Source organism: Drosophila subpulchrella, unplaced genomic scaffold (genome assembly GCF_014743375.2).
Source record: "Drosophila subpulchrella strain 33 F10 #4 breed RU33 unplaced genomic scaffold, RU_Dsub_v1.1 Primary Assembly Seq420, whole genome shotgun sequence".
NCBI classification, from domain to species: Eukaryota; Metazoa; Arthropoda; class Insecta; order Diptera; family Drosophilidae; genus Drosophila; species Drosophila subpulchrella.
The window spans coordinates 1,288,160-1,301,026 of record NW_023665636.1 but is presented as its reverse complement, the minus strand read 5'-3'; the positions used below and the strand labels follow the sequence as shown (position 1 = coordinate 1,301,026).

The window sequence follows — 12,867 nt, the reverse complement described above, 5'->3', positions numbered from 1 at the left end:
ACCAGCGGTAGACAGATTTAAGCGTTATGGGCGTTAGAGTGGGCAGGTAGGTATTGACGAGACCAATACAGTTCAGTTAAAATTTTGTATATAGCATGAAAATTGTGGGCGCCACAGGTTTGGGCGGCTTGTGGGCGTTAGAGTGGGCGTGGCATATTCGCGTAACAAACTTGCGCTGCGCACAAGGCTACGGAATCTAAATCTGAGATCCCAATTCTCTATCTTTGATAGTTTCCGAGATATCCACGTTCATACTTACGATTTTTTGAAGTTTGTGGGCGTAAAAGTGAGCGTGGCAAACCTTTTTTTATCAATCGATAGGTATTGATGAGAAAATTAAATTTCAGTTATATTTTTATATTTTCCTTTCTTTTTCGTTCCACGTTTCCGGTGAGTGCATGTGCCTTGCGAGTTATTTACTGGAAATTGCCACTTAAATTGTCTTTAACTCATTTACTTGTAGCCAGGGCACTCCGATACTGAAAAATGGGCCGTTACTCACGCGAGTCAGACAACGTGGCCAAGTCGTGCAAGGCGCGCGGGCCCAATCTACGTGTGCACTTCAAGAACACACATGAGACCGCCCAGGCCATCAAGCGCATGCCCCTGCGCCATGCCCAGCGCTACCTGAAGGCCGTCATCGACCAGAAGGAGTGCGTGCCCTTCCGTCGCTTCAACGGCGGAGTCGGTCGCTGTGCCCAGGCCAAGCAGTGGAAGACCACGCAGGGTCGCTGGCCCAAGAAGTCCGCCGAGTTCCTGCTGCAGCTCCTCCGCAACGCCGAGGCCAACGCTGACTGCAAGGGTCTGGATGCCGACCGCCTGGTCGTCCACCACATCCAGGTGAACCGCGCCCAGTGCCTGCGTCGCCGCACGTACCGTGCCCATGGTCGCATCAACCCCTACATGTCGTCGCCGTGCCATTTCGAGGTGATCCTCATCGAGAAGGAGGAGGTCGTCTCCAACGCCACCGACGATGAGCCCACCAAGAAGAAGCTCTCCAAGAAGAAGCTGCAGCGCCAGAAGGAGAAGATGTTGCGTTCTGAATAAAATGTGTTCTGGGCCAGCCGCCCAAGCCGGTGACAACTACTGAAGCTCCATTCTTTTTTTTTGTATCCTAAATCTATATCTATATAACTTAGAGAAGTTCAAAGTGTGCGAGATGAAGTCGCGGATGTGGAGAATACAGAGCACAAGCCAGAGATTTGACCACCTGGAAAATGTGATGCGTTTTGCTTTTAACTTTTTAACCTTTTTTTTTGCTAGCCTAGGAGAGCAATAAAGATAATTGCTATATCGTACATCTGAAAAAAAAAAAAAATATATTTATTCTAGCATCAAAACTGTAGGAGCCACAGTTTTGGGCGGTTTGTGGGCGTTCGAGTGGGCGTGGCACTCTGCTAAAATAAACTTGCGCTGCGTAAGAAGCTCAGGAATCTGCACGCCTAATCTCAATAGCCTAGCTCTTATAGTTTCCGAGATCTCAGCGTTCATCCGTACGGACAGACAGACGGACATGGCTACATCGACTCGGCTAGTGATCCTGATCAAGAATATATATACTTTAAGGGGTCGGAAACGCTTACTTCTGCTTGTTACATACTTTCCGACGAATATAGTATACCCTTTTACTCTACGAGTAACGGGTATAAAAATTACTGGGACAGATCAAAATTCGGAAATGTAAGTTACTTGAACGTGATGCGATGTCAGCTGCAATCTATATTGATCTACGCGTTAATTGCATCTTAAATGACCAGCAAAAATGCTTAGCAAAGCTAAATCGTGTTTGAAGTTTAGGTCCTGTTTTATTTTTGTTAATTGCTTTTAAATGTTTTAACAAAGTATATTGTCCATTTCAAAAACTCACACTTGTACTAAACTAACATTGCAAAAAATATGTTCTAATTAAGTTATACCCGTTACTCATAGAGTAAAAGGGTATACTAGATTCGCCTGAGCATCTTACGCAGCGCAAGTTTGTTTCAGCAGAGTGCCACGCCCACTCTAACGCCCACAAACCGCCCAAAACTGTGGCTCCTACAGTTTTGATGCTAGAATAAAAATTTTAACTGAAGTGTATTGCTCTCGTCAATACCTATCGATTGACCCAAAAAAAAGTCTGCCACGCCCACTTTAACGCTCACAAAATTCAAAAAATCGTAAATATGAACGTGGATATCTCGGAAACTACCAAAAATAGAGAATTGGAATTTTAGATGGAGATTCCGTAGCCTTGTACGCAGCGCAAGTTTGTCATGGGAATATTCCACGCTCAGTCTAACGCCCATAACGCTTAAATCTGTCTACCACCGGCAGGTGGCGCTTTTTAATCTCGCTTTGCTGCTTGCATTGTATTATTATTATCAAATTTATTAGATTGTGTGTTATTTCCTTTTGAATAAATTAAAAGATTTTGTTTTAGTGGCCAACGGCCAAGCTTGTTGTTCGTTTATTGATGGTCATAATTCGAGTGACTTACAGCTAGCTAATTGCGGCTGCGCTGCCTGCAAACATTGGCAGCGGCCGTCCTGTATATATCAAAGTATATGCTCACAATTGTATTTGTGCTGGTAGCACCAAGAGCGCGAGAGCAGTTGTATATGCATGCCTTGTATGTGTCTGCACTCAGGCCATGGGAATATGCTGACACTAGCACTTCCCATAAGTTGGGCTCTGAGGCGCATTCATATTTCGGCTGGCCGCAAGAGTTTAGCGGCCGGCACTTTTGTATTTGGTTGAGTACACTGTAACACAATGTTGGTGTCGGTACAGTGGGTACTCGCTACAATGATACATGCATACTACATCTCCCTCCTTTTGAAAAATAACGTAATGTAATGAAGTTATTTTCTAAAGAATATGTTTGGGTTTTTTTTTTTTTAATTTTAAAAAGTAATAAAAATGAAATTATTTCTAGTTATTGAAATTATCTTCTAGTACTTATATATTTGAAAATTTAAAAGTTATAGAAATTATTTTGTATTGTTAAAGAAATATAAGAAAGTTGGAAAACATGTTATTCAAAAATGCTGTTCTAATCAGAAAATATTGATATCATGTTGTTTTTTATATTTATATTTTTTTTTTATATGTATGAAATTTTTTTTAATTTTTTTTTTTTATTTATTTTTTTTTTATATTTATTTATGGTATTTATTCTATGTATTTATTCTATGTATGGCCATACGTATAAATTGTATAAAAATTATTTTGAAATAAAAATTTTTAACCTATCTTTATGAACTTTTTGTTCTTTGTTTTTAATATTTGAAATTCTTATATTATCATTATCTCCTATACCAATTACTTTATATGGTCCCGTATATTTGTATTCTAATTTGTGACCTGTTTCATTCTTTAATAAAACTTGATCTCCAATTTTTAGTTCAAAATCTAAACAGTTTCTATCATAGTGACATTTTTGTTTTATTTTATTTGATTCTAATATTAATCTGGCTCTTTTGAAAGCTTGCTCTAATCTAAACTTTGTTTCTTTTGCGTAATCATCTATATTATAAATAGGTTCTATTCTCTCTACGCTATTAAAATGTTTTGGTAAATTCGAAGTCCTACCAAACACTAACTCATATGGACAATAATCATGTGCCATAGAGGGTGTCGTGTTGAAACAATAAACAAAATATTTTAGCCATATATCCCAATCCGTTTTATCAGTTGAGATGTATGTACGTATAAATTCATTAAAGGTTCTGTGGCTTCGTTCCACAGTTCCGACAGTCTGATGATGGTGTGCTGTCGATGTTATATGTTTGATATTTAAGTTTTTGCATAGGTGTTCGATTAAAGAATTTTTGTATTCTGTTCCCATGTCCGTAATGAACGTCTTCATTGGACCGTACTTTAGAACAAATTCTTCGAATATAGCCTTTGCTACCGTTTTTGCATTTTTATTAGGTACTGGTATGGCAACAAGGTATTTTGACAGATCACATATTAAGGTGACTGCATATTCATTTCCTTGATCTGATTTTGGCAGTGGACCGATCGTATCCACAATTACCTTATCGAATACCATTTCTGGTGTTTCTGTAAGTGTTAAAGGAGTTTTTGTATGTCTTGTCGTTTTTGACATTTGGCATTTTTGACATTTACGTATGTACTGGGTTATGTCTTTACTCATTCCTTTCCAATAGTAGTGTCTTTTGACCTTGGCCAAGGTTTTTGTTATACCTGAATGTCCTCCTTGAATAGGGTCGTCATGTAGTGTAGACAATATTGCTTCTTTTTCGTTATTTGTTGTTATTAGGGTCACCGGGTTGAGTAGCGCTACTCTTAATGATTTTAATATTTTGTTGCCCATTTTTTTAAATTTATCTATTGAAATATTTTCAAAGATTTTTTCCCATGGTGCCACTTTGAGTTGGGTAATTTTTTGTTTACCAGCCTGCAGTTCAAGCCTTTGGAAAAACTGACCTAAGTCAAGACTTCCATTAGTATACAAATCTCCAACATCATATCTTGCTGTAATTTTTTTTCCATGTTTGAAAAAACATAGATTATTATTTACATGCAAGGTCACTACTTTACGTACTTCGTCATTGTTAATGACTTCATATACGTTGGGCTTAGAAGCTTTTACTTGAGATTGCCTAGGCAATTCTACTTTATCTTTTCCTGCGCAGGAATTTTGTCTACTTTTTTGTCTTCTAGTGACTTGTAATATATTTGCCGTAATATTTTGAAGATCCTTAATCGTTATTCTAGAAAGGGCGTCTGCCACAAAGTTATCTTTTCCCTTTAGATACTCGACTGTGAAGTCGTATTCCTCTAATTCGAGCCGCATGCGCGTGAGTTTTGAACTAGGATTGACCATTGAAAATAAGTATGTTAGTGGTCTGTGATCGGTTTTAACTGTAAAATGTTTGCCATAAATATATGGTCGAAAGTGTGTAATTGCCCAATGAATTGCTGCTAGTTCCTGTTCTGTAGTGCTTTTATTGCTTTCAGCTTTTGTAAATGAACGTGATGCATATGCTAGCGGGAGTTGGAGTCCGTTATGGTTTTGCGTTAATACCGCTCCACATGCTTGTTTACTTGCATCCGTTATTACACAAAATTCTTTAAGGAAATCAGGATATTGTAATAAAGTTGGTTCTATAAGTTTATCTTTTAAATATTGGAATGATTTTTGGCATTCGGGAGACCATTCAAATGGAACATTCTTTTTACATAATCTAGTTATGTGCCGTGAATAGTCGGCGAAGTTTTTAATGAAACGTCTATAATAATTGCAAAATGCTATAAATCGTCTAGCGCTATCTGCATCATGTGGGACTGGATAGTTTCTTATGACATTATATTTCTTGTCGTCTGGTAAGATTCCTTTGTCGGTGCATTTATGACCAAGGAAGGTCACTTCATGCATAAAAAATGAACATTTTTGTGGATGTAATTTTAAGTTGTACTTTCTGCATATTTCAAAGATGTCTTTTAGGTTTTTGAGCATATGTCTTTCGGAACATCCAATGACTATTAAATCATCCATATAGAGGAATGCTTGAGAAGCTTCAAGTCCAGAAAATGCAATAGTCATCATTCTCTGAAATGAATTTGGGGCTATTTTTAAGCCGAAAGGTAATCGCGTAAAACGATATGAGCCATTGCTCGTTGAAAACGACGTTATGTTTCTTGAATTTTCTTCTAGTTCGATTTGATGGAAACCTGACATTAAATCAAGGCATGAGAAATACTTTGCTCTACCTAGTTGGTCCAAGATGTCATCAATTCTTGGGAGTGGAAATTTATCAGACAGAAGTTTTTTGTTGATTTGACGATAGTCAACTACTAGTCGCCATTTCTTTTCGTTTGAACCCGGAAGGGTTTTCTTTGGGACAAGTAGAAGTGGGCTGTTGTATTCTGATACAGATGGCTCGACTATATTGTCTTTGATTAATTTTCCTACTTGTTTTTGAATTTCCTCAACTTGGCTGTGCGGGCTTCGATAATTTTTTATATAGATCGGTTCATCGTCCTTCAATCTCAGTTTCTGCTTGTAAAAATTGTTTGTTGTTATTGATTCGGTTTCAAGACCGAATACGTCAGTATATTTTCCACATAGTTCCGTTAATTGTTGTTTAAATTGAATTGGAAAATTTTTCTTCAGTTCTTCTATGAAGTGTTTTGAATTACATTATAATCGGAAATTGGTTCACATTTTAAATTTGTTATACTAACCAATTGATCAGTACTGGTTGTGTTGAGTAATCGGACAAATGTATTCTCTTTTGATGTGATAGTATTTGCAACGTAAATACCAGGTTGAATCTCCTGATTTGGTATTAATATAGTATCAGTATCGGACATTACTTTGATTTTTCGTACTACTTGAGATCTGGCTGGTAGTAGAATTGTATTATTACCAGAAGTATATGTTATTGGGATATAAATATGAATGTCTATATTATTTGGTCTTATTATAAACCAATCCTCTGTAGGGTTAAGATCTATTTGACAGTTTAATTCTTTTATAAAATCTATTCCTATTATTCCATCACATGGAATCGCAAAACCTTTATTTACTATATGAAAATTGTATGGAATTATATATTTGTCTGTTTGGAGTTCTACTGGTGCAAGTCCTTTGGATTTTATGATTCCTTCGCCTATTCCTTGAATATTTATTGTATTTTTTATTTGTATGTTGCTAAAGGTATCTGCATTTTCTTTTAAAAGTGAAATATTTGCTCCCGTATCCACAAGGAACGTAAGCTGCCTTCCTGTTTCTGAATTAATAAATGGTACGAAGATATTGAGATTGAGGTTTATGGTATATACCGTTGGTATTTTTAATTTATTGTATCTAAAGGGGTCTGCGAGTTTCCCGAAACTGGCTGGGTAAAGCGGACATTATTGTTGTGTTGTGTGTTGCCGTAATAGCCTGTATGTTGGTTATTATGGTTTTGTCTATAATTTCCACGACCTCTACTATAGTTATTGGTCTGGTTATTATAGTTTCGATTAAAACCATTATTTTGGTTGTAACCGCTATTTCTGTTGTAGCTGTTATATTGGTAATACCCATTATTTTGGTAGTTACCACGACCATTTCCTCTACCTCTACCACGGTAGTTGCTTCTGAAGTTGTTTCCTCTATAGGCCGGTCCTTTTCTGGCAAAAAGTATTGCGTTTGCATTACCCGTCATTTCCGTACTACATTGTATATATTTTGTGACAGCCTCATTCATTGATGAGAAGTTGCCTGCCTCAAGTATTGTTTTGAGTCGGCCATGCTCACAATTTTTGACCATTGTGTTTATAGCCTCCTTGGTGCTGAATTTGTCCGCATGTTCAGCGGGTAATCCTTCATCAATATACGAAGCTTCGAGTAGCTTTCGTAAATTGTCAACTTCAGTTGTGAATTTTTCAGCTGTTTTTCCTTTTTGAGTAGTTTTAGCCATTTTTGCTTTTACTACATCGGATGTTTCGCCGATAATTGTGTCTTGTAATTTTTTTATTATTCCGTTTATAGTGGATTCGTTTTGAACTTTGTACAAGGTTGAGCCAACTATTTTTGATTTTATGACTTCAACTGCTATTTCTTCAAATGTGCCTTTGGTTAGGTTTACTAATTTTAAGGCTGTTATAAATCTTTGAAGGTTGATTTTTTGTCCGTTGAATTCAGGGATAGCATTTGCTATATCCTTAATATATGCCCGTTGGGCAACAGTTTCGTCCGTCATTGTTCTTATTTGGTGTTGTTCGATTTCGCAGTCGGATTCAATTGTTTCCTGATCTGATAATTCAGATTGAAAAAGTACAGCTGGAATTGTGAGATTATTTAAATCTTTCTCTTCTACTTCTGGGCTGTCAAATTCAGATTCTTCTACCTGTACTGAGTCGACTTCTGGTGGATCTGATGATTCCAATTTGTCCCCAGTTTCTACTTTCAAAGGGGTGTTCAGAATGGTCGGTATTGAAATATTTAAGTTATACCTTTCTTTTATAGTTATTAGGTTCGATCGAAGTCTGGTTAGAAATTTTGATACTTCAGACCAACGATTTTTATCTAGTCGATCTCTTTGCTCATGTATTAGTATACGCGCATTGTTGAAGCGAGTTACTAATATTTCTGCATGTTTATTTATAGTGGCTTGTTGTATTGATCTATTTTGCGTTAATGATTTATATGATTTATCGAAATCGCTTTTTAATTTATTTAGATCCTTATATAATTCACTCCATTCCATTATAATATGGATATGAATTATTCTTGTACACCACTGAAATTCTAGCACTACCTAATATGTCATTTTCGCTTACAATTGTTCTCACGTGGACACCCGGGATGGTGCTTAATACCATCGCTTTTTGTTTATTAGAGCAATGTATTAATGGTGAGGTTTCTAGATTATATGTTGACATATATAAATTTTCTAACTCATAGATAGTAATTGGGGTCGTTGAGACCAACGTGATAATTCTTTCACTAAAATATTGATCCCTCATATATGTATTGAAAACTGCCTCTGCATTCATTCTGTTTGTTTTGTTTATCTACCTATACTTGTGGCCATAATAGAAGAAATTGTAAAATTTTGTTTTTGTTTTTTTTTTTTTTTTATATTTTTTTTAAAGTAAAATTTTTTTTGTTTGCTTTCAATAATTCTTGAAATTATAACTGGCAAGTTTTGTTTTGTATCCTTTTATTTATTTTTTTTAAATTTTATCCAGGTCGTTTGCTCGACTCTGGTATCTTTTCTTCAAACACCTATTGTGTAGTTTATAGATTTTTAGAAGAACACTTGCTGACATTATAATTACAATTATTATTAACAGAATTGTTATCGTTTCTAAATCAATATTTTTAGATTCTATTCTATTAACGACGTTCGCCGTTGAATCGACTACTTTTGTGTCTACAAAACCCATTTTGGGAATGTTTTCCAAAATTCTATATTTTATGCCAAGTATATATGGCGAATCTTTTGATTTAGATATACTATTATTCATAAAGAAAAATTTGCAAAGAAAAGAAAATATTTAGGATAGTAATTTTTCACATGGCAGATTTACAATTTGTCGCTCTATATAATTAAAATATCTGCCATATGATTTTAGTACAAAGCCTAACAAGTGGTTAGTAGTTTTCAAGCAGCGTTTTCACGCATCGGCTTGAGTGTAAGATTTTAATATTAAGGTAACTTAGGCATTGGCAATTAATGCAGCCTGGTTACGTTACTTCGCACCAGTGCGAAGTTTGTCCTCAATCTTTTTTAGTTCGGCCTTGTGTATTTCTGTTTCTTCAGATGTCGCTGCCGTCTTTATAAGGTCCTTAGCCAACCTCCGTTGGCGCAAGAGTTTACTTCTCCTGCCGCTCCTCTTCTTCTTTGGTTTGTCCTTCTTCTGCTGGCGTGCCCTGTACTCAGCTATTGTGAGGGGGCGTGGTCCATCGTTGGGGCACACCTCTAGAGCTTCTTTTAGGCTCGGTGCATCCCTTTGCTCGACAGGAGCAGCTTTGTCCAGTCCAACGTCGTCGTTTATGTTCATTGCTTTTCCAACGTAGGTGTAGGAGGAATTGCCATGCCTCCCACAATTTTTTCTTTCTCTTGTGGTCGTCCCTGGCCTATGGGTTTAGGCGGCGCCGGTGCTGGTCCTCGCACAGGCAGTAACGTAGATTTATTTAATAGCTTTTCCTCTCTTCTGGCTTCCCTCGCGTTTCGTCAACTTTGTTTTGTCTTCGGATTTACATAGCTCCCTCTATCGTAGGCGCTTTCTCTTCCTTCTGACCATTAGATTCTCTCATCAATATCACTTTCTCAGCATTTGCATCATTTGCCATGTATTATTTATGTATTATTATTATATCATATTTCTCTAACATTTGTTTGTTGTACATCAGGGTACCATAACCATTTTCTTCAATTTTTGTTGCTGGTGCACTTATTTTGGTTTGTTGTACATAATTCGCACTTCAAATTAAAACTTTTTCTTCGGCTGCGACATCACTGTCACGGTCGCCATGTATTATTATTATCAAATTTATTAGATTGTGTGTTATTTCCTTTTGAATAAATTAAAAGATTTTGTTTTAATGGCCAACGGCCAAGCTTGTTGTTCGTTTATTGATGGTCATAATTCGAGTGACTTACAGCTAGCTAATTGCGGCTGCGCTGCCTGCAAACATTGGCAGCGGCCGTCATGTATATATCAAAGTATATGCTCACAATTGTATTTGTGCTGGTAGCACCAAGAGCGCGAGAGCAGTTGTATATGCATGCCTTGTATGTGTCTGCACTCAGGCCATGGGAATATGCTGACACTAGCACTTCCCATAAGTTGGGCTCTGAGGCGCATTCATATTTCGGCTGGCCGCAAGAGTTTAGCGGCCGGCACTTTTGTATTTGGTTGAGTACACTGTAACACAATGTTGGTGTCGGTACAGTGGGTACTCGCTACAATGATACATGCATACTACAGCATATCTCCATTTCCCTTTGGTCCCTTTAGCTGAGTAACGAGGTACTCGACTATAGCGTTCTTCCTTGTTTTTATTTAAGGCGCATTCCCCAACACAAAGTGCGCCATCATGCGCGGTTGATAATCAAGACCAGAAGAAGGAGCTCACATCCGACGATGATAACTGTGTTGACAAAGAAGAGTCTCTGTTTTCCGCCTATTTGGATGGCGTACAGACAATCTCCGGAATTAAAGAAGAGCTTGCATCTAAAAAACTGGTCCAAATCTATACTGACATAGAAAATTTCGAGCTTATGCATGGACGTTTGCCACTAAATGCGAACATTTTGCAGTTTACCGATATAAAGCTGCAGTCGCCACACCTGAATGCGCTCGCACACGTTGTACTGTATACACCGGCGACTCAGGTGTCTGTTGAGAGGGCCATTTCATCGCTTCATTACATCTTAAGCGAGCGACGAAGATCTTTAAGTGCAGAAATTCTAAAAAGTTTTAAAGGTTAGTACTGAATAAGTAATAACTCTAATGTTTAGATCTAATAAATATGTTAAGGTTGTTGCTAAGCGTTGTTACACTGAAGACAAAAGACCGTTTACGACGAGTCTTTCGTTTTATCGCTCTTTTGCTGACCCTCAATGAGCGAGCGTTCAGTTGGATCGCTCTCTCTAAGTTGTTGTTGAGTGACCATAACAAGAACCACGCAACTGAGAACAGTTAACCAAAAACCAAAACAAGGAGAAACGAAAAGTTCTGTTCAGAGCGAGAGCACACGCGCATCGTTTTATTCGGTTGTGTTAGAGTGCAGACCTCAAAACAAAAGACGGGTAAGAGTTGTTTGCGGGCTTTGCTTTATGCAGGTCCGGTACTGCAATCTGATTTGACCACCCAGATTCTGGAATGGCATTTCTGACATTACCAAGATGTATCGGCAGATTCTCGTCCATTCCGAACAAACACGTTTCCAAAAATTTCAGTTCCGCGATAGAGACGGAAAACTCTGTGATTATGAGCTCAACACTGTTACTTTCGGGGTTAACTGTGCACCCTTTCTGGCCATAAGCGTGCTTCAACCTTTGGCAAGTAAAATAATTTCTAACTTTATGTACGGCTTTCGGGAAGTACACATTTGAAGAGTTAGCTACCCTCCTACCGAAAATTGTAGAATGCTTAAACTCGAAGCCTATTTCTCCAATGTCCGAAGACCCTACTGACCTCGAAGCTGTCATGACTGAGCCCGTGATTAAAAAAAACCCGATTTCCATTCTCCACCGGTGACAGCCCTAAAGGCCCTGCATCAGCAGTTTTGCTTGCGTTGGAAAGAAGAAGTTACCACCAAATGAATGGCGTCTTGGGCGGATCCAACTTGTGTGCCCAGGCGCTGATGGCAAGATCCGAGTGGCAGATGTTCTTACCGCACGTGGCATCATCCGACGACCAATCGCGAAGATGATCCGCCTCCCGATGGATGCCTCCTTTTCTTTTTTTCCAGAATTATCGACTTATTGCGCGAACTGCCTTGCTCACAAGCATTCGGGCCAGTGCTGCCGCAGTAATGCCAAGTGCCACGCATGCAGTGGAAATCACCACACCCTGTTGGACTCTCAAGAACCCACATCGCCACGTTCATCGCGACCCCAAGACCGACAGCGGCTGCAGAGATCGTCGTCGACGAAGTCGCTACGATCAGCATCACCGAAGGAGATGTCCCCGACCCGAAGCCCTGCTGCGGACCCATCGTGCGCCTCTATCCTGCAGCGCACGAGTGTGAGCATCTTGCCAACTGTGTCCATTTTGTTCGGGTCTAATGATAAACGGTTTGACGTCCGAGCTTTGGTGGATCCTTGCTGCCCCGTGAGGCGCATTCACGCGACCTTGACAAAGGCCCTCAACCTGTCCTTCACCCGCGTGGGCGATGAACGGGTTTACACCACCGAAATCCGCCCAAAGTCGTCGAAGATGGCGCGACAACTGCTGATGCTGGTTAATGACCAGATGCAGACCCGAAATCCGGCCAAGCCCCTGGATGCGAAGGTCCGGGATGGATTTCCAGACATCACTTTGGCTGATGATAGATGGTTCCACCCTTCTTTAGTCTCAGCAGTTTTGGGAGCTGACGTCTGCCGGGTATCCGCCCGAGTCAAAACGGATTGCCCATGGCGCAAAGCTCAGCCTTGGGGTGGCTCCTTTCGGGCACTTGCGCCCTTTCCTGATACGCCTTCTTCTCATTGCGAGGGGGGAAAACGTTCATGTCGAACAAGGCAAAGTGCAACATCGCTGTATTTTCATCACTGGTCGATGTTTCCGAACCGGTTAAAAACCGCTCTCTCTTTTTCTAGTAGACCCGATAGTCTAAGCTTACGCCATGTTAGACGGCATTCTAGAACATAAAGTGAAACACGAAGCAAGGAAACCCTCAACCCTGTTTTATTT

General features: G+C 39.0%; 1 protein-coding gene across 1 annotated transcript; it reads left to right on the top strand.

Moving 5' to 3' along the window:
- Positions 1 to 444: 444 nt before the first annotated feature.
- Positions 445 to 1,091, top strand: LOC119562311 (60S ribosomal protein L17-like). Its single transcript, XM_037875467.1, has one exon. It carries the CDS (start codon positions 487 to 489, stop codon positions 1,045 to 1,047), a length of 561 nt encoding a protein of 186 aa, XP_037731395.1. The 5' UTR covers positions 445 to 486; the 3' UTR covers positions 1,048 to 1,091.
- The last annotated feature ends 11,776 nt before the right edge of the window (positions 1,092 to 12,867 follow it).